Genomic DNA, 22,703 nt, shown 5'->3' on the forward strand with positions numbered 1-22,703 from the left:
TGTGAGTTGGGTGTAATAAGGGCCACAGATGAGGCTTGCTTTTACCTTTCCTGCTCCACTGTGATCAGATTGAAAGATTCATTACTGAAGATCTGCTTGAGGCATTCAAAGTATAATGGCCATATGGCTTTCCATGATATTGTGCTGCAAGTGATATATGTGACTCTGAAAACCTCAGTAACTTACAGTTCCCAAAACTGTAATGTTTTTCCATCTTCTGCTTATCCTCAGTGGCTGAGAAGACCAAAGAGCAGGTATCCAATGTTGGGGGAGCTGTGGTGACAGGGGTGACGGCAGTGGCCCAGAAGACAGTGGAAGGAGCAGGGAATATCGCTGCAGCCACTGGCTTGGTGAAGAAGGATCAGCTGGCTAAACAGGTTGGTTTGTTTATGCTTTTTTCCAGATGAAGTAAATCATGAGTGGCCACTCTGAACTCATGGGCAGATGGAGCTATTCCTTTTGCCTCAGTTAGTAGTGTGAGTGCAGAATAGTTTGTGCTAGACTAAACGAATAGCAAAGAAAAATTGCTGGTGTTTACAGCTTGAATTTTGATAACCTGCAGTAGGTTGTCAAACTGTTGAGAACTGAAGAGTAGTTTCTAATTGGGGCCAACAACTGTAGGACTGCCATAATGCCCAATGGGAAGATAACTTCCTTTTTTGCTTTTCTTTCCAACTAACTTGGGACTGAGAAGGAACCCACAAGAGCTGAAAGGTCAAATAGATGAATTTCAAGTTTAACAGCACAATTTGTATTGTGTGCAGATAAAAAGCAGATAAGGTTGTGTACCAAAAAACTAGTTGGGTTGAATAGTTAGATGCATTAAAAGTCAAGATCTAGCTGGACAGTCCCTGCATTCTGTGAATACACTGTCATGAAGTTGTGATTTTTTTCTGAACAGCTTTGAACTCTTGAAATTAAACTTGCTCTAGCTCACTGTATTTTGGAGAAAAAACAAAAAAACTGTAGGTATTTCTATTTAAGTGCAGAAGTGAACATTACATATTTGTACAATCTCAAGATTTACTGCATTTTTTGTTTGTTTTGCTAGTATACTGAAGTCACGCTTTTCCACTTACGCTAGAAAGAAAGTGACCCTAGGCAACTGATGGAAACGATGCTTTCTAAAATATGTATATTATTGCTTGGAGACAAAAATAACCCAGAAAAAAACCTGAACTTTTCCTTTCATACTACTTTGTGTATGAACATTTGTGTTGTACAATAACAAAATGAAGTTCTGAAGAATACTAGTATTTTCATAGAAATATGGGTGTCATATTGATTTTTAAAATGAAGCTCCATTGTGTATCTTTTTTCCATTTAGTGTCCAGAGATGCTGTTAAAATTGAATCCTTAAATGCTCTTCTTTATCCTCATCTGTTATTATAGTGTATTTCTGTCTCCCTTATAAAGACTATTGGTACTTAAATCAGGAGAAGAAAGTGGTATTACACTGTGCTAGGCATTCACTCCTCTGTGATAGATTGGTCTGGAAAACATCTCACAAGTGGTTTTGTTCTTTTTCAATGGAGGCTTCCTGGGGGAACTTTTTAGCCCTTTTTTGCTCAAATATAAAGAAAATGTTGCTTTTGATGTGCCCATGGTTCTTTATAAAAGCTATTTTTAAGGTTTACAAACTTAAGTACTTAATGAATTTGCCAGAGGGACAAAAGAGTATGGAGTGAACATGGTAGTGTTCACTCTTAGTTTCTGCTAAAGCTTACCACTAGCTCTTTGGTACTTTAGCACTGAGGATATTCTTTTCTGCTGGTAGTTCTATGACCCTTTTAATTGATGCCATAAGGATCGTTGTTGCTTTAATGTGCAGCTGCCTACATTAATATTGACCATAACTAATATTTTTCATCTTTAATGTAAGCTTATAGTGCTTTATAATTATACAACATGATGCAAATCTCTATGGACTTTGATTTAATTCTGTATATTATAATGCTTACATATGAGTTATGATAGCTGTAACAGAATAAAGTCTCATCTGTGAAATTAAAGAGCATCCATAATGTGATGCGCATTATTCCATAGCCCTATAAATAGCACTGTTATTCTGAACTGGTGCTTTGTTCTTGTGATAGAGAAAACCATTCATTTGATTCTTGATACTGGTATTTTTAGGCCGAGTTTCTCAGTCAGCGACACAGCATGGCTGGCTAGTTAGCTGATCAGTATCTACAGCTCTTAACAGGCTCCACTGCATCTCGTGTCTTATTGGTCTTGCAGGAGATGAATAACCATTTCAAAAATATCATCTAAAACCATTCCAATTTAGTTTCAGTGTCTGTATTCAGCCTTGGAACTAGGAGACCTCCAGAAATAAGGGAAAGGTAAAATGAGTCATATAGTGTGAATCTCAATGTAATTCTCTATATCTTTTTCTATAAGATAGCCTTTCCTTAGGTTTTGTTATCCTCAGGTTACTTGAAACTGGGTGTAATAGACTGTGCTAGCAAATTTGTTCCTTGAACTTGAGTGTGGCTAGCCAGTGTCTTTAACGTTGTTTTTCTAGTAGGCATCTATTTGGGATTGTCCTGAAGCATGCAACTGTGTCCCACTGTAGGAGTGGGTCCAGAGGAGGGCCACAGTGATCCAAGGGCTGGAGCACCTCTCCTATGAAGAAGGGTTAAGGGAATTGGGCTTGTTTAATTTGGAGAAGAGAAGGCTCTAGGGAATCATTTTTGTGGCCTTCCAGTACTTGAAGGGAGCTTACAAGCAGGACTGAGTTTTTACACAGTCTGATAGTGATAGGACAAGGGGGAATGGTTTTAAACTAAGAGGGTGGAGATTTAGACTAGATGTGGAAAATAAATGTTTTACTCAGAGGGTGGTGAGGTGCTGGAACAGGTTGTCCAAAGAGGTGGATGTGCCATCTCAGGAGGCTCTGAAGACCAGGCTGGATGGAATCCTGAGCAGCCTGATCTAGTGGTTGGCAATCATTTCCATGTCAAGGGGTTTGGAACTAGGTGATCTTTAAGATCCTCTTCAACTTAAGTCATTCTGTGTGCAAGACAGCACTTGCTTGGGCACTGCAAGTTACAAGATAGAGCATCTAATGCATGAAGAGCAGGCACAATCATCCAGCTGAGGCTACACCAAGCTGCCAGACAACGTGGCAGCTGATAGTGAGTGCTATTCATAGAATTGCCCAAGAGGGCATACACACTGGCAGAACCTCACTACTTAATGCAGCAAAGGTGGTTTCAGTTAGTAGATTTGTGTTAAAGTTGAAAGGTCTAATGCACTGCAAGTAGTATTTCAAAAAATGACAAAAAATTTGTAACGTGATCTAGAATTCAAAAGTTTTCATGTCTAGCGAACATGGATCTATGAATGAATTATTTGTAGTGTATGCGAGGATATTGCACAGAAACAATTAAAAATTGATAACTCTTTATAATCTAGTTGGAAATGGAAGCCTAATTTCAACATCCACTAGCAATAATACCTGTTATTTGTAATTATTGTAGCTCATCCTGGAAGCATAAGAGAATAATCTCTTCATGCTGCCTTCTTTCTGCTGAGAAACCACAATAGAAAGAAATACTGGAAATATACTAGAAATATAATCTAGTATACTGATACTAGATGTGTTTTACATTTATACCATGCCTGCATGTCCATTTCATCTGTGTATAGTAAGAGAGTGCTTCTCAAATAATCATGTAAGAAGTGAAGAAAAATGTCAGATTAATAATTATTACATTTATTGTAGGAATGAACATGTTATTTTTAAGTTAAGAAAGCTGTGAAATACTTTGTGTATTGTACTTTTAGCTCAGGGTGTGTATATATAAATAGATAATAATGAAGGTACAACAACAACTGATTATCCATTATATAATATTGCCTGAGAACAAAATACAAATTATCTAGTTTGATGCTTCCAAATAGGTAATTTCTAGTGGAAATGCTAATTCATGGTCTGAAGCAGTGATTGAGCAACTGGTGGAAGGCAGGGCCAACCCAGGGGAGCTCAGGTGCATGCAATGTACCTGAATAACTGGAAGGGGTGGAGACAGAATCCACCTCTTTCCAGACCTCATTTAAGGACTGGCAGTGGTGGTAAGGGTATCTGTCTGGAGATCCATGCATGCATGAGGCCTTCTGAAGGTAAGCAGATTCTTTCCTTTGTTTCTGTGCCCACTGCTGCATTTGAGCAAGTCGTTGCTTACTGCAGCCTAGGACTTTGCTACTCTGCTGTCATTGCTACACTTCCATCTCGCTATGGTAATTAAATAATGGAAATTCTTAACCTCCCTATATTTGTGCCATCTCATGTTTTTGGTTCTCTAGCATTGCGAGAGTGTCTGTTTTAGTTCTCTGACTTTTGTGATGAATAGTTTTATTTATACTACTCTAGCAAGAAAAAGCCAAACAAAACAAACAATCAAGCTCAAACCTGATAGTTTTTGGTGAACAAAACAAAAGTTTAGTTAGATTTTGTGAAGAGAATCTTACTAAGGCAAACAGTTACAAGCATTATTCTTACGATCATGCTTGGTATGTGTAAATGCTAAATCTCTTTTCTTTCCAGCGTGTCTTTTAATGTAACATATTGCATTCTGAATAACACTTGTGAAAACAAAGTTATAGTAGCAGATAATGTAGAAGTTAATGTATAAGTAGGTAATTATGTAGGTGATAATGTAGCTCACTGGTTTATTTACCAAGCATTCAGGGAAAAGTAAGATGATGTCTAATTTAGGCATTAGGCATTCTTTTCAATAATTAAAAGTCTTTCTTAATTGCATTTAACATGAAAATTGCTATATAAGAATTCCTGAGTATTCTTCAAAGAAGTGTTACTTACCACCTTTAGTTTAAAACATTTTATTTTGGGGTGTTTTTTTCACTTTATATTTTGCAGTGTAAAAATATAGAGATCTACTTAGAAATTTTTTAATGCATTTTCTTATGCTGAGAGATCCAAAAGCTTAGAACTGATTTGTGTATTTCACTGAAGTAATATGGTGAAATTCAAACAAGTGTTTCCTCATTTTTTCTCTATTTTTAAGATATATAAGATAATGCTTTTGGTTTTATATTCTTGAAACTTTTAAAACCAATTTGAATGCACTTTTTTTTTTTTTTTGTGAGTAACATTCCAAAATAAATAAAGGTCTGTTTCAAAGTTTTGTTTCAAACAATTCATTTTGACAAAATATTCATATTTCGTTATGTTCTGCTCAGCATATCTTGCAGAAGACCTGCCTCATTGAGGGATCACCGTTCCACATCTTTTTTCCAGTCTGTAGGTGAGCTCAAAAATTCAAGGGAGAAATTGCTGGACAAGAATATACTATTTCATCCTTCAGGAAGGGAATTAGTGAGTTCTTCCACCTTTCCATTACGTATCATGCTATTAGCTAGTTGACCCAAGAAAAAGTGGAGCAGTTAGTGTAAGGTACGTGAGACATAAACTGTTGTTATCTTGATACAATAAGCAGGTTTATTCCTTTCCTCTAGAGGTTTTTATGAGGAAAAAGTGACATTCCGAATAAAGAACTTCAAAATAAGATTTCAGTGTTACATGCAGAAATAGCTTTTGCCTAAATACTTTCTGTAGGTGCTGTAAGCCAAGTGGTCTGAGCATGTGCAGCTGTATTTAATTGCCTTCTTTTGACTACTTCTCTTCATTGCTTCTTGCCATTTGTGGCTCTAATCCAAGGTCAAAGTAGAGAATGGATAAGCTTATGATTACTTGTATGTAATCTAGATCTCTGAGTCTGCCAAGTAGCCAGAGGGCCTGAACTTAACGCAAGCAGTGCCCATTCTGCCTTTGCATTGCAGAGAATGAGATTTCTGGCTGTTCAGTTCAGGCCCACCTGTGGTTTTAATGTTGTCACTCATGCTTTGTCTGTAGTAGCAATAGTAACAGCAATCTGTGTTTTCAGAAAGCTTTCTTTTGTAGTAGAATGAGCACCAGACAGTGTTCTCTTTGGGGAGGCCCAAGTGTGATAAATGCATTAGATAAGTAGGTCTGCTCATGTAGGCTAGGCACAACTGGGCATCTATCAGACAATATTTGCTTTTACATTTCTATTTAAATTGTCACTAATGAGGGGCATATACTTTGAGATAGGGTTATTCTTCCCCTTACCTTTTGATTTCTTTATCTATGAATAATGTATGAATATTTGCTGCAAAACAGGGTACTTATCAGGATATAGTGCTGTTTCCTTTTTTAATTCAGGTAGATGGAGTGAAAGTGGAAGAATGAGGGGAGAGATTAATGCCCAATAAGGGCTCTGCATTGTTCATGAGTTGAACCTCAAGAGGCTCCTGTTAAGTGAAAGCATTTGTTAGCTTTTCCTTCAAATTCATGTAGTAAGAGGACTTGTCATTAAACTTGATGCTTCTGTTAGACAATGGGCGAGCTGGATTGATATTTGTCTAGGCCTTTCTTACAAGGGTTTGAACTCTTCTTATCCCAAGGTCACCAGTAGCATATTGAATAACAAAATGCTTGTGAAAAGCTAATCCATTTTTTGAAGTAAATAATACAGGGAACTTTATTTATTCTAAAATATAAGGCACCTACAGCTAGACAATATTAAGGTTTTGGACTTTATGTACACTGTCAGATCTCCCTTTCATAACATTGCACATCTGTTCTTGGAGTGGGAAATCTCAGGAATCATGGAGGCTGTCCAGAGGTATGAAAGCCAAGAAGACTTGTGAAACTGCATTGTGATCATGTATGAATGCTCCATACTGAAATGTGCATGGCTTTGATTCATCAGTTTGTGTTTTCAATCCAAAACTGGATAGTTGCAATTGAAGCCACTTGAAGCAGCTGTTTTTCCCTTGGTGTCTCCATGTAAACAAGCCACATGCATTTACTTTAAATGCAGCATGTGTTGATACTGCATTATGGCCTTGTAAAGAGCATTACAGAGTGCTTATTGAAGCAGTCTAATGTTTAGGTGCAATTTCATTATGTGAAGCATACTAACAAAACACACAGGAAACAGGCTGAGAAATGGGAAGACCACAGAAATCAGAAAATACTAAACAAAAAATACAAAGGCAAACCCCATATATTTTCCTTTCTGTCACTTTGAGATCTGTCCTGTCACTTCTCAGCAGATAAATGTGCACCTACTGGCAGCATTTCTGGACATACATAGCTCAATTTTATGTCAGTTTTGAACAACAGTATATGAAATACTTTTGAGGCTGTGATGTATAGAGAAATTTGCACTGGAAAATACAAGAACTTAGGAAGAATAGGTGATGAAATACCTCCAGTTAGAAGTATTAAAGTTCTGGTGTTTGATCAGTGTGTGGAGATGCAGGGGAGGTTTTGAGCTGTGACCTCTGCTTGACTTCTCTGGTGAGTAGAGAAAATGCCTTTCCTGTTGTGCGGCACATTGTCAGCGTTTTTCCTCACAGGGGAAAACTGCAGTGTTCGGAGGAAGGCTGTGTTCTGTATTGTAGCCTTTGCATGTATTGACACCTATGACTAAAACAGAACTTGAGTTGTCTGAGTCACAGGGTGAGATAACTTCTTGTGTGGTTTTATCTTGATATCCTGGACTTTACTGCTCTTCATTAATTTGGAAATATCTATGAGTTAAATGTAAAGGCCGCTTACTTTCTTCTGGTTTCTCACTATGGGATAGCATTTTAGTGCAGGCTGATACTGTGTCTACCTGCTGCCTTTGCTGCTGTTGACTGTAAGGCATTCCTAATTACCTACAGAGAAATTAGGTTGTAAAGCTATTGGGTGACTTCATATTGATCTGTATTCCCAAGCAATTGCCTAACTGCAGATTTAGCTTTGAACCTGAAGAAATTAAGTACCCCATCCTTAAACTGAATGTGCCAATGCACCTTGGTCTCAAAGGATAAATGTATTTTGCAATATGAGTTGTGCATGTGTCATTACAATATATATAAATGTATATATATATATTATATATATAATATATATAAATGTATCTACAACAGAAAAAACACAATTTTTCATTAACTTTTGAAGAAGATGCAGAAGACCTTCCTCATTCTTTTATCAGGAGAGTGACTTTGCATTTGATGTAAGGGTTTGCTTGTTTGCAGCCTGTTCTTCTTTTCTCCTCATAGTATTTACTCCAGTCTTTCATCCACCTCCTAAATTCTCCATCTTTCATTTCCTTCCTGACCGACCTGACGTGCCCCCGTAGCACATTCCAGGCTGTTGTGTGCATACAGAGCTGTGCAAGTCTCTCAGGCTCATCTGGCACCCGTTCTGTTTCATGGTGTTCTAGCCTTTCCAATGCAGCCATCTGTGGGATTTTGTGTGCTGTTCATGGTGATATATTTTTTTCCTGCTTTAAATTGTTGTCAAATCCATGTTAAATGTTCAGGAAGGTGCTGTTTACTTAGAGAAACGTGTTTAAGTTCATCTGGGGATGATAGTCATGCCAGCTATTCCTGTTCTTACTTGCACACTGTTGCATGGAAATTCTGATATTTCAGATGGGAAATGGCTCCATGTAACCCATGGTAATTGTTCAGGCTTAGTAGTGGTACTTTTGAGCAGCTTGAGGTACAGACTTTGCAAGACTGTAAACATTACTAGGATATAATAATTGTCTCCTTCTGCTGTGTTTTGGTGTTCCTTTCCTCTGTTGACCAACATTATATGTTTTACCCTCAAAAAGTAGGGAGATTAAATGCTATTCGTTCCATTCTTACCTGGAAGTCGTTATCTTGAGAAGCTTTATGAAGATAACTGAGGCTGTTTCCTAATACAGTAAAATGCAAACCTTACAGCTGATGGGTTGTTTTTTATTTTTTAGCTAGTAATGGAAGTTTATGGCAGGTGCTGAAATGATGTTTTGTCAAAGGACTGCAACATGTCCTTATGTCTGCTACCATATTTTCTGAGCACTGCAGTAGGATGCTCAATGGGTATAAGCAGCACAATGAGGTCCTGGATTGCTGTGGTGATTAGAGTAGTATAAACCGAAAAATGTACTCAGGACTAAAATGTAGAAGAAATACTTCTCTGTGGAGAGAGAGAGAGCCCAGTCTATATTTTCAGAATAATAGCCCAGTGGCATCTTAAGAGCTAAACAAACAGGGCATCTGTAACAGAGGGAAAGGATCTGAAAAAAATCAGAATGCTTTTGTGAGGATTGCCTACTTAACTTGTAGTACTGTAGTTATTACAGCAGAAAGGGAATTTAAGAACCATAGGTAATTAGCAAATACCAGTGACATATGATACACACTTTTGATGGTCACTTTGACCACTGATGAAACTTCCTGTAGAGTTTTTGCTACTAGATGAAAGCTGGTATGCAACCTGTGAATGTCTGGAATTTTTCCAAAACCACTAGCATATTACTAAGTAGAAAGGAGGACACGTTGACCTACCTTTTCTACAGTAAAATAGTGTTAACACCTGGCTCTCGTTTGCTTTCAGCTGTGTTAAATCTGTCCCTTGAAGGAAGTTAAATGGCCTGTGTTAAGGATCAATGATAGCAGTTTAAGGTACCTGTCTTACCTGTCTCTAAGTACTTTTTTTTTTTTTTTTTTCTTTTTCCAGTTTTAAAGTACTTTTCTCAAAACGTTTGCTTTTAAAGTATCTACTGACTAAAACTTGTTACTGGAGGAAGTTACATTGAACATCTTAGAAATACATCAGAAAAGGTCGATTTCAGACCTTTCTTTTCCAGTGGCCTAATGCAAAATATCCCGTGTGGAAACTGGAGGTGTAAGCTGCTGAATTTGTCCTCCAGAAACACTGATTTTTGCAAGAGTGGAAGTAGACCAAGATAATATGACATCTGGGTTTTATTATTGATTGCCCTCCGAGCTTTTGGTTTTTGCTTTCAGAGCTGTTTGTTTATGCTTTGTCAACTCGTGCTTAGCTGGTAAAGAATTTCTTTTGCCCTCCTTTCTCTTTCAACCCCAAGTAAAAAGATGAGCAGCCTGTAACAGGTAGAGAGAAAAATACTCTGAGAGCATTTAATATCTGAACAACTGGACATCAGACCTTTCGAAACTTTGAGCTTTTAGGAAAGAGCCTGGGAGTTCTACATTTACAGCACTGAGAACTGACTTCTGATTGCTTCTAACCAGTTCCTGATTTTTTTTATTTTTTTTTTCCTCACATATTTATAACTAAGCAGATGATTTATACGTAGCTGATACTTCAAAGGTACTGAACTTTGTGGTTTAATTCTAATCATGTATGTAGTCACTAGAACTGACAAAACCTCCAGTCTGATTGGGTTACATTTTGAGTGTCAACTTGAATCAAGATCTCTAGTGTCTAAGAAGAGTCATAGCCTTTTCAAATGTACACCTCTTTGCTGTTTATAAATAAGGTGTACATGAACCACTTACATTCTGCTTGGTATACTTGTGGCAGTTAAAAAATAACAACATTGTACTGAGGCATCAAACATTTCAATTTGCTACTTAGCACCCAGTGTATCTTAGCTATGTAACAATTACATTTGAAGATGCTTGTTTAACCCCGATCTGACTTCAACAATACTTGGTGTTGTGAACAACTGCTGCTTTATAGATTCCTGATTGTATCAGGTTTAATGATTGGGCCACAATTTTGCACGTGCAGTATTTCATCCTACAAGTCCCTCCAGCTATAACCATCAGAGTTCAGGTAGGCATGCTGTATGTAAACGTTTTTTAAGAGAAACATCAGAGATTGAACAGAGCTTAAGGCTGAATTCATTTCCTCTCTGGAGAACAGTATTTGAACAGGTCAAGAGAAAAGTCACTGGAATGTCAATGTAAATACAAATCTTTCACACTGATGCTCAGACTGGAGTAAGATTTACCCTCCTTATCCCCACCAAGTTCTTAAAAGTTTATTTCAAGTGCATTTTCTTTGTTTGGTGCTGGATGGAAACAGGCTGTATTCAGCCCCATTCTGAGAATATATGTTTATAGAGATAAAAGGGAAAAAGAAGGAGATGCTGGCTGTTTCGGCAGACTGTAGCACAGGGCTGCAAGACTGTCAGGCAGAAACTGGAAACTTCTGCTAGGAGTTTTGTTTGTGCCAGTTGGTTCATCTTGCTAGCTTTGAATTTAAAATACAGATTTCAGAAATGAGAAGGTTTTTTTTTCCAAACATCAATATTTCAAAGAAGTTTTGTGTAATTTTTGTTGTTGTTTTATAATAAAAACTGTTTTAGTAGCTTTGAAGGAGGGGTTATGTTTGAACACAGCTGAACTGCTGTCTAAACAAGTGTGGTGAGCTTGCTATTCATGGTCATCAGCACAATGTTTCCTTCAGCCTATTTTTGGAAGGGGTGATGTGCTCATAATTCACAGGAAATGTGACAGATTTAGTAATGCTTCTTTCCACCTCCTACACGCCATCTATGCATTTATGATATAAGGTTTTTAAGTCTCAGTTCTTTTGCAGATTTTTCCCTGAGCTTTATTTCAGATGTGTGCTTTATAATCATAGAATCATTAAGGTTGGAAAAGATCTCTAAGATCATCAATTCCAAATGTCAACCAATCACCACCATGCCCACTGAATATTGTCCCTCAGTGCCACATCTACACGTTTATTATCTCCAGGGCTGGTGACTCTGACACTTCTCTGGGCAGCCTGTTCCAACAATTGAAAACTCTTTCAGAAATTTTTTCCAAATTCCAGTCTGAAATTCCCCTGGCACAAGCAGCTGGTGGGAACTCTGAAAATGCTTGTTGTGCTCAGAGGTGAGAAGAGAATAATTAATGGAACTAGTAAAGAAGGCAAAATGTAGGACTAGCTCTGAAATCTTTTTGGGGTGGTAAATGTGTTGATGACATTTAAACAAGGATAGTTTGTTTCTGTGTGAGTCCTTTGTTCCTGAGCTAACTCAGATTTTCCTCTAGATTTCATGTGTGGTGTGTTATGGGAAGTGGAGCAGCTACACAGAGTCCTTTGCAGGCTTCTTCTAGGGGAATCATACTTGGCTGTTCCTGTTGGTTTGCAGGCATGAGAAGAGAATACAGGGAATGGTAGATCATACTTATATGGATGAATGTAACTAGTTAAGATATCTGTGGTGATGGTAATTGCCTCCATGCTACTGTGCTCTGCTGGCTCCAACTGCTATAAATGTACAATTAGTTGAAGTTTTTCTGTGCCTGGGAGAATTTTGGATTTAAAATTTACTAGAAAAAAAAAAATACCTGTTTTGATCATGACAGGTGGTTCTAAAGGGGATACAGTTAGTGCTTCTACTTGGTACTGGTGAATGGCAAGCTGGATATGAGCCAGCTATGTGCCCTTGCAGTCCAGAAAGCCAACTGTATCCTGGACTGCATCCAAAGAGTGGCCCGCAGGTTGAGGGACGTGATCTAGACCTTCTACTCTGTGCTGGTGAGATTTAACTGTGTGTACTGCATCCAAACGTGGAGTAATCAGTACAGGAGAGACAGACCTATTGGAGCATGTCCAGAGAAGGGCCACAAAAAACATTCAAGGGATGGAACACCTAGTCTGTGACAACAGGCTGAAAGAGCTGGGGCTGTACAGCCTGGAGAAGAGAAGGCTCTGAGGTGATCTGATAGCAACCTTTCAGTATCTGGAGGGAAGCTACAGAAAAGAAGGGGATAGACTCTTTAGCTGGGTCTGTGGTGATAGAATGAAGGGAAGTGACTACGAGCTCAAAGAAGGTATATTTATGTTTGATATAAGGAAGAAGTCTTTGACAGTGAGGGTGGTGAGGCACTAGAACAGGTTGCCCAGAGATGTGATGGGTGCCTGGTCTCTGGAAACTTTCAAGGGGAGTCTGGACAATGCTCAAAGCAATTCTGTATATCTTTTCATTTCAGGGGATTTGAATGAGGTGACCTTTAGAGGTCCTTTCCAACTCTGAAGATTCTATGATTAAATGATTCTATATCTGTTCTGGCAGCATTCATTGACAAAACTGTTAAAAGCTGCTGACTCACCTTGTTTGTGCTGATAGATCTTGTTAACCTGATTGTATGTGGTAAGCCAAGTAGGTTAGTGTGTCATTATAAATGGACTGTAATAGTGTCAATGAAAGGAAAACAAAATTAGTCAGCAGGTAAAGTTTCCTCTTTAACTCAGATACTGCTTCTCCCTGCAGCTCTAAAATGCATGCTATCATTGCATTAAACACCACAATCAGCTTTGCTTTGTTCTGTGGCAATAGCTGGTGCTCAGCTGTCAAAAGACGTGGGTGTTAGACCTGGAGGTTTCTGAAATCATTGATATTTTAAGCCATGCCTGCTTGTAGGTCTGAGTGGGGGCCTTTATTTTAAAAGTTCTGAACAGGTGAGGGCAACTGAAGTTTTACAAAGGCAGCATGGGGGGGTGGGGGGTGGGGAGCCTGGCCTTGTAGCAGTATGAATAGTAGTTGAGTGCTTAAAGCTAATGTAACAGCTTAGTATCTGGTCTCTGGTAAGCTCTCTGTGTGTGTATTGAAATCATTTAGCTCATACCCTTTATGGAGAAAAATAATTCTGATGTCTGGTGTCGTGTGAGGTTTTGTTGCTACTATTTTTTGTTTTATGTTGTTGATTTTTTTTAATTTTATTTTTTTTAGTGAGACAACTTTGTTTTGAAAGTATTCAAATTGCTTAGGCAACTTGCTAACTTAAATTTCTTCTGAAGGAGAGGGGAAGGAATTTGCCTGGCTCATTCCCAGACATTGCAGTCTGTCCTTTGAATCACCCATCCATTTGTTGAACACTGTCTCTCTTTGTTAAAAGAGTGCCTCTTGCTCTGACAAGATACTATTTGGCATTTGCCATGGTCTGAGGCTGATTTGAGAGGTGGGAGGCAAGAAGTATAGACATTCTATTTCCTTTTGTGTAGGAGGAGCTTTCTTACATCCAGTAAGGCACTGCATTAAGTTTTCATACGTGTTTTGGGATGAGTAATAACAGAATAGGAGTTTGGAAGATCATCTGATAGATTCTAAGCTAAGCTAGGGGTTGAGGGAGCCTGACCAGTGCTCCACATTTGGTGATGTCTGAATTCAACTGTGCAGCTTGAGAAGCACAATTTATTTCATTACAAGCTCAAGAGGCTAGAGAACAGTCTAACAGAGCACAGTCAGTGGAATACCACTAGGGGAGACTTGGGGCACATATTTTCCAGAGGGTTATACAGTAGGAAAAATAAATAAATAACTGGAAGGATGTGCTCATGCATGACTACATTCTCCTTGTTATCAACTTTGTGTGTGCTAGACAAGATTAACTTATGTTAATATATTAAAAGTAGAAGTAAGGGTAACACTCTTCTTTTGTTCAGTAGTGCTTTGGTGAGCAGATAAGCTGATCTGACATTGATGGAGTTTCTCATGAAGTAAGGGGAAAACAAGCAAAAGTGAATCAGCATACTGATAATATAAAATCTGAAGTGCAAGTCTACCTTCAGAGTAACTGATGAAGTACTCTGCACAACAGTATGTTTTCAGTCATGTCTCTAAATAGTTTGACTATACGTACTGCTTAGTTTTGTTAAGCCTGGTATGTGCTTGGGATGTATCCATATGGAGTTCTTGCGGATTTTTTTCTGGGTTCTGTGTTCAGAATAGTTGTGACACATTTCTGCTGAGCTCCTGCTGTTAGATAAATGTATGCCATGGATCACAGATGTTCAGATTTTTGTTAATAATAAAACTTAGTGGTCAAAATTTGAACACTGACTGGAAATAAGTTTCTAGAGACTGGAAATAAATGAGATGTCACTTCTAATACAAGAAAAATTACACCTGGAAATATTAGATTGTCCTTTGTCCTTCCTTAGAGTGTTTTGTCTTCCTCTTCACTTTACTGTGGGGGTCAGCATTAATTGTCTGAGCAGGTGCTACATTTAGATACATCAAGCAGTGGGCAGATACTATCCACATAGCATGGAGCTGCAAGAAAGGTCACATTGATGCTATGGAAGAATGGTGTTAAGATCAGTTCAATTCATCCCTTAATCTCATTTCAAATGAGACTTCATGAATAAAAGCTGTTTTAAGTATGTTGATTGTTATTCCAGCTTATACCATTATTTCTTTGTTCTACCTAGTATGCCTTTGAAGGTTGGTAAAATTTTAAACAACAATTAGAGGTAAAAAGGCAAGGCTGGTATGATGACAGCTGAGCAAAGGTTGTGATTCAGCTTTATTCACTCCTTTGGTCAGTTTTATCTAATTGTTTTCTTAGCCATCTCAGCATGAACTGGCACTCCTTGAGAGTGAGTTTAGAAGGGGAAGATGGGAGAAGACCGAAAAGAACAATTTCAGTCAAGCCTAAAACACTTGTTTTCTATTCGCTTTGCTTTCTGTTCATGATTGCTCTGGCCTTTGAGTACTTATGCCATATCAACAGTTTTGTTTTTCTAGTCTGTACTGAGACTGAACGTCTGAGGATCTGAGATAATTTGGTCAAAGGCCAGATTTCAAATTGAATACTCTGTTCTACTTCTCAATCATCAGTACTGATGTAATTGTGCTACTAGTAACAAGATTAGGAAGCTCAGGAGTTGGGGAGTAGGATGTTCTTGTCAGAGGAACTGTTTTGTTCTTTAGCTGTGAGTGTATGAAAAAACGTTCAGTCAAGCACTGCAAAGAACTACTCCACAATAAAACAGAATAATTAAAAAACCCCATATGTAAGTAAATCTATTATACAAATCACCCAGGCCATCGTTTGCTTTCCTGAAGTACTACTGTATCAATACCCATTTAACTTATCCTATGTGCCACAGTCAGAGACAGCATATGCTGCCTTTCAACATATTTTCCCTTATTAACATATTTTTTCCTCTGTACATAAACTTTTGAGTTCTGTAGTGATAACTTAGTGCTTTCCTATCCTTTTTTTTTTTTTCTTTTTTTTTCTTTTTCTTTTTTTTCTTTCTTTTTTTTTTTTTTTTTCCTTTTTTTTTTTTTTCCCTGTTTTTCCTTCCTTTATTTTCCCAGATCTTACAGTTTGCATCTTGGCAATGCAACAAACTACCAACTACCAGAGCTGCTTCAAACTGCCATAGAAGCAGACAATTTTTGTGCAGTGATGGAGATTTTGGATAGATGCTAAGCATACCAGAGCTTGTACAATTGTGTTGTGAAGACAGGATGTTAGGGCATTGTATATTTTAACTTTTGTCCTTTATATGTCTGCAAATAGAAAGAAAGGGATTTTTGTGTAAAAAGAACCGAGATGTTTTTGTTTCCTTGGGCTGTCTGTACTTGTAGTGTTTACTACCTGAACTCACAAGCAGTAGGATGAACTATGATAGCAGTATTCTATGCATGTTTTTCTTGACAATGTCTTTCTTCTGTGTCACATCGTTTAGACAGGACTAGCTAAAACAGAACTAGACACTTATAAGAGCTGAAAAACTGAAACAAGTGTTTGGTGTCTACTTGGATATAATTAATATGTAGTCAGACAGCCTGAACTGGCAACAGTGACTTGTGACTTGTTTTGTTCCTTCAGAGCCATTATAAGCTAAATCAAAGTCTGTGAGTAGAATACACCACAACTTTTATTTCTCTTTGTGTGAAGAACTCTGTGCTGTTGTCTGAAGCTATCTTGAGGTGTGTATAATTTGGATGGATGGAAAAATACAGTATTTTTGGGGTTTACTTGTATTCAGAGGTTTTTAATTTTACCTGGGGGGAAAAAAAAAAAAAAAGCAACAGAAGAGTAACCCATTAAACTGGGAGACAAAAATTATTGATAAAAATTACCTGCTTTGCACTCTAAAGAATCTTGCAGATTATGTATTTCAGAGTATTTAAAAGTCAAATTTCATTTGTCATCTTTAGAACAAATGCTTCTAGTCTGTTGGAAATCTGGGGAAGGAAGCTTGGAATTCTCTTGATGTTTGGGAGGCAGAAGGATGCACTTAGTACTTAGTCCAATTAGTAATGCTGGTCAGAACGTGAGCAACCCAGGTGTCTGCTGGCATTAGACAGGTATGTGAGTATAGGTTCACTACATCAGTTGCAATTCAGACACCTGCAGATAGAGTTTAGAGGATGACCTAATAAGCCTTCTAGGGCTCTCTTGACAACCTGAGGTTTAATAGGCTTTCCATGCTGAAAACTGTTGCTGATCTTTTCCTCTGCTTGAGAGTGCAGAAAAACCTCAGATAATCACTGCAGGATGCTTGAGCTCATTAGGTGAAAATAAGTAAAGTTTGAGGTTTGTCCCAGAGAGATGTGTTGCTGGTTTTAGCTGCTGGAGCTGGACAGTGTCTTGTTTCTCCACAGTTTCTATTTGCATTAGTTAAAATTCACAAGCACTTCTACAGCATTTTAGAAATTGTGCTGTCAATGATTTCTGAACGCTGAAAGAAATCTTGATGCCAGCCTTCTTCTCATGCGCAGCCCAAACCTCATGAATCACTCATCCTTTCAAATTGAAAATAATTAAAATTTTATTTGGGTCATGACTGTCTGTCTTTAGCTTTTTGAAGATTAGGTTGCTTGCAGTAACAAGAAAACAAAGCTTAGCAGCAATCCCTTCGAACCATGTTTCTAGCTAAAAGCTTTTAATACAAGGACTTAGGAGGGTGTCACAGAATAATGTTGAATTCAGTTCTGATGCTGACTTGTCCAAACTCAAATGCATTTCTTGGTTTTGCTGCTTCAGAGGGTTTGGAGCTGGCCTATGCCCACAGTGTCAGATTTAAATTGTCTTGTCATCTTTTTTTTTTTTTTTTTTTTTTTTTTTTTTTTTTTTTGTGCTTGTTGAAATTGCAAGTCATTGAAATTTTTTGAAGTGTTAAAGGCTTTGTGGATTTATAAAAGAAAAGGGTTTTCAGGATTTGTGTACAGTGCCTACTGATTTAAAATGTTTGGATTAAGTCTAATTTGAATGCTGGAGCTTCAGGTGAAGTGTACTGTCATGGCCTTACTTGAGCCTGAAATGTCTAAGAAGGTGAGAGTATGAGAGTATCAATTGTAGTTTGTCTAGGAACTATTCTGCAGCTACTGGATATGTTTTTGTTGTTCTAGCTTTTTGGCCATGATGAACAAGCTCGGAGTGAATGAATATGATGATTTTGAGATATGATAAGGTCAGGAAACTGTTCTGTCTAAAATAACATTTTGTAACAATAGAAATGTTTCATATTAAGTAGTCCATAACATCCCATTGCTCTAGAGGAGCAAACAATTATATACACCCAAGAAATTCCTGAAAATTACATCAGTGAACATTCACTACTGGCAGCAGGAATCAAAGATGCTGGACATGGGTTGCCATGTGTTGCTCTCCGATATTCCCCATTTGCCCCAAGGGGTTTGTCAATGAGAGACTTTCACACTTGGAAGTGTTGTATGGGAAGCAGTATGTTTCTATGCAATACTCCTCCATTTGTCCAGTGCTTATTTGCATACAAGTAACGCTCTGCAACTACAGTGTCTTACAGAAAGGAGTTTCACAGCTTAACTAAATGCTCTGTGAGAAGGTTTTGGTTGTAGAATTTGTGGTATTTATGAAGTTTTCAGTTTATAGCCTACTGGGTTTCTGGTTGTTATGCTTACTGTAAGAATATTCATGTTGTAATAAAGTAGGAGAGAAGGAAAAATCCTATGCTTTTCTGCAACTTATTCAGTGGAGTTGTGTTTTGTTACCACAGACTGCATAATGTAACTGGAACAGTTATACATGTGTCATGATTTCTATGTTTCCTACTAACAAGTTGTAGACATAGGTTTGTTTTCTTTATTTCCTTGACTTGATCAAATACAGATAGGACTGTTGAGATACATTCTGCAGCTTTTGTTCTTGGAGTTCAGTTTCTAGATGTTTGTGTTCCTGATCTGTTGAGTATTCAGAATTCCTTCCACTTCACTACCACTTCTAAACTCGTGAATGTTACGCCGTCTTTTCTGCCATAGATCATGATAAAAATGTTTTTAAAATCTCTTCAGTAACTGATGTGAGGCATCTTCCTTCAAACTGAACCACTGTCACTTATTCTTTCTTTCTAGGCTTTCACTTTTGACTCATACATCTTCTTTTTATTCAAATAAATTATTTTTTAATTAAAATTTTGAGGTACAAAACTGTCTGCTTTGTTAAAATCTAAATATATCAATTGAACTGTGCCCACTTAATTCCACTAATTTTTCAATTCTGTGCAAAAGAAGCAAACTTGTCTGGCAAGATGGTTTTATAACAGGGCAATGTGTTTTATTGATTGTGATTTGGCTTCCCTTTGGACCTAGGATTTTCAGTTGTGTATAGTGGTGGTCTACATCTTTTATCCATGCAGTTGGTTGCAAGCTTACCCTTCTCTTCTGTGAGAGTAGCTATAAGACCTGCATAGAGTGGTTCTCAAATGCCCTCCATGGGTGTCTCATTCTTTGCCAAAGTACCATGTGACTACCTGTGGTTGTCTACTGATCTTCACTGACTCTTATTTTAAGCCACCTGAAGGTCTGGTCAAGTATTCTCTAGAAAATGTGATAAAATTGTAGCTAAATTTTAGAGTTCTTGGTTTTCAGAAGCTGTTTCCTGTTTGCAGTGCTGTAGCTATGATGTTTGGAAGTATGCTGTTATTCTGTAACTCTTCAAAGGAAAACCTAGAATGGGTGCTAATCCTTAAAACCTCCAGCTTCCCAAAATTTCATGAAGAAAACATAGGCAGGAATTATACCCTTTTCTTTTTACAAACTTGACACACTCCTTGAGATTTTTTTCTCTTCTCTGCAGAGAACTGTCCATGGAAAAACAATCAAAAATAAGGTGTCCAAGACCTAGAATGTAAGAGCTAACGTAGGCTTGTCCTAGTTATTTTACTCTATTCTCTGAAGTGAATGTAGGGAGGACTGCCTTTGGATCTGATGTTCTTACTCTAAGTTTCAAGACTATAAAAGGGCAGAAGCCATGTTTGCTTGAAAAACTGAAATAATGTACCCTGTCAATGTCTGCAGATATTGTGCTCTGCGTAGCAGAAGGCTGTCATTGACTGTGGAGAAGGTAATTCAGTGAAGTATTATTTGTATATAACTCTAGAAATTTTAATATTTCCAGTTTAAAGGGAAACTTGACTTGCTCTTTGTCTTAGAGTGTTTCAGAGGGCAATAGCTACTTGCTCTGTCTCTGTTTCAGCAGAAATGAAATAAGTCAATTTAGAGTTAAAAATTAAGATATTGCTCATTGAAATTTTTGAGTGACCTGTAATTAAGATTCTAAGTTTAAGGTGACTAACTTGAGATTAATTAGAACTGCCCTAAAATAGATATTTCTAACATACATTCCACTAGGCTAATACACGTTTAAATGATCAGAGAATTGGCCAAGAAGTCCAACAACAAAAGTTCCTCAAGTTGGCAATCAAAACCCCACGCTCCACCCAAATGCGTGCCATAAATAACTGACATACTCCTACCATGATAAAATTAGCTGAGGAGAAAAAAGGCTCATGGTAAGACTTATAAATGTCATCTTTGTTAGCACAGAACATTTAGGAACCTTTTCTAAAAAGGAGAATTCAGTACAGTATGAATAGACAAGTACGGTATGTAAAGACTTCTGAAAAACATAGTAAATCTGAGTCTTGCATTATGCAGCATATTGTTGGGAAAGCAATTCCTCAATGTTTAATTTGAAAGACATACTGTTCCACAAACTACAATGATGTAGCCCTGAAACTGGATTATAAATTAGATCATAGAATCATAGGAGTTGGAAGGGATCTCTGGGATCGTTGAGTCCAACCCCTTTTATTGGTTTCTTTCCTTTTGGCCTCAGAGAAAGATAGATAAAATTTCAGTTTTACCAAAAGTGTTATAGAGCATTTGAGAGAAGGCAGAGAAAAGAATTAAAAACCATAAGATCTTGCCTGTCTGTATGAATAGTAGCTACATCACATGGAATGATCCCTATTTGAGAACTTCAGAAGATGTGTTGTCTGTTATGCTGGCCTAATAATATTTGTATCTTTATTGAATGTTTAGCACCTCTTATGTTTCAATTAACTTACTCCCCATTAAATTACATTCTGATGCATATTTCACAAGAAGGTGGTTCTGTTATGGTTCTGTTTGTGTTTTTTTAATGACATAAAAAGCCAGCTGATGAAACCATCTACTAGAGCTTTACTTTGGTTGCACATTTACCAAATCTCTCAAGGAGGTGTCAACAAATGACAAGTGGTATGCTTAGCAGTGCTTTGAGGACTTAGTTTCAAATTTTCCTGCAAGAAAAAAGAACAACACCTCTTAAACATTCAAGCAGAAGATAATTCAATAATAGTATGCTTTTTCCTATATTATTTATTAAGGACAATGAACAGAAGTGAGGAGAGTATGCCAGAGGTTACAGAAGGACAGAAAGTGTACTTAATACAATGAGACACTAAAAATAACTGATTGTTAGGCTGTGTTTGTGTTTTAAAGGTCTGCATGGGAGTGAAATCAATAATGGAGACTGTGAGCTAGCCTGAATAATGGAACCAAACCAGCTATACAGAAACAGCAGCTGAAGTAGCAGAGGGAGAAACATAGGCTGGAGAAGCAATCTGCATTACTCAAAGAAAAGGGACAGCACGTGGAAATACTCATGAGTTCAACAGATAAAAGATGAAAGTGGTGTGAAGCACATGAAGTCATCAGCGAAAATCCAGCAAGGTCTCCAAAGTGCAGAAAGTGTCTGGAAATAGCTAGGGGTTCTTTTTTCCCCAGTGAGAACTGATGTTGGGGGAAATAAAATAAATAAAATAATTACATTAAGCAGAATTATTTTGATACTTAAAAAAGGAAAACTTTTTTTCTGTCACATATGTCACTTTTCCTTGCTGAGGACCAAGGATTCTATGTATTTGAAACACACAGAGGTAGGTTTTCTTTGTAGCAGTTCAAAGTAAGGCTTTTGACACAAAAAGCCCCACAACATTCTCTCCAAACTGGAAAGATATGGATTTGATGGGTGGACTGTTTAATGAATGAAACTGGCGACAGGATCAAGTCCAAAGAGTGGTTGTCAATGGCTCCATGTCTGGATGAAGATCAGTAACAACTGGTGTCCCATGGGAGTCAGTTCTAGGACTGGTACTCTTTAATATCTTTATCAGTGACATTGACATGGGTTGAGTGCATGTTTAGCAGGTTTGCTGATGACACAAGGCTGAAGGCTGCAGGCAACACACCAGTGGGATGAGATGCCATTCAGAAGGACCTAGACAGGCTTGAGCAGTAGGTCTAGGTAAACCTCATGAGGTTCAACAGATCCAAATGCAAGAACTTGTACCTCAGTCAAGACAGCCTTCACTTCCAATACAAGCTGGGAGATAAAAAGGTAGAGTGCATCCCTGCCAAAAAAGATCTGGGGATTCTGGTGGATGGCAAACTGGACATGAGCCTCTCACAGCCCAGAAAGCCAACTGTATCCTGCTGTGTATCAAAAGAAACATGACCAGCAGGTTGAGGGGGGTGATGCTGTCCACTACTTTGTGCTGGTGAAGCCTCAGCTGGAGTACTGTGTCCAGATGCAGAGTCTTCAGTACAGGGGAGACAGGCCTGTTGGTGAGTGTCCAGAGGAGGGCCACAAAAAGGGTTCAAGGGATGAAGCACCTCTTCTATCAGGACAGGATGAGAACTCCGAGGTGACCTGATAGCAGCCTTTCAATATCTAGAGGGGAGCTACAGGAAGGAAGGTGATAGACTCTTTAGTATGGTCTGTGGTGATGGAATGAGGAAAAATGGCTTTAAGCTCAAAGAGGTTAGATTTCAGTTGGATAT

At 37.9% G+C, this 22,703-nt stretch overlaps 1 protein-coding gene across 2 annotated transcripts in view; it reads left to right on the forward strand.

Annotated features, from left to right (window-relative positions):
- Nucleotides 1-22,703, forward strand: part of SNCA (synuclein alpha) — a 59,926-nt gene that overhangs the window by 14,390 nt on the left and 22,833 nt on the right. For both annotated transcript variants that reach the window (XM_072334829.1, XM_072334830.1), the window contains exon 4: nt 232-377. In XM_072334829.1, coding sequence (XP_072190930.1) covers nt 232-377 — 146 coding nt within the window. The remainder of the gene's footprint in view (nt 1-231; nt 378-22,703) is intronic.

The sequence above is a fragment of the Excalfactoria chinensis genome, chromosome 4, assembly GCF_039878825.1.
Source record: "Excalfactoria chinensis isolate bCotChi1 chromosome 4, bCotChi1.hap2, whole genome shotgun sequence".
NCBI lineage: Eukaryota > Metazoa > Chordata > Aves > Galliformes > Phasianidae > Excalfactoria > Excalfactoria chinensis.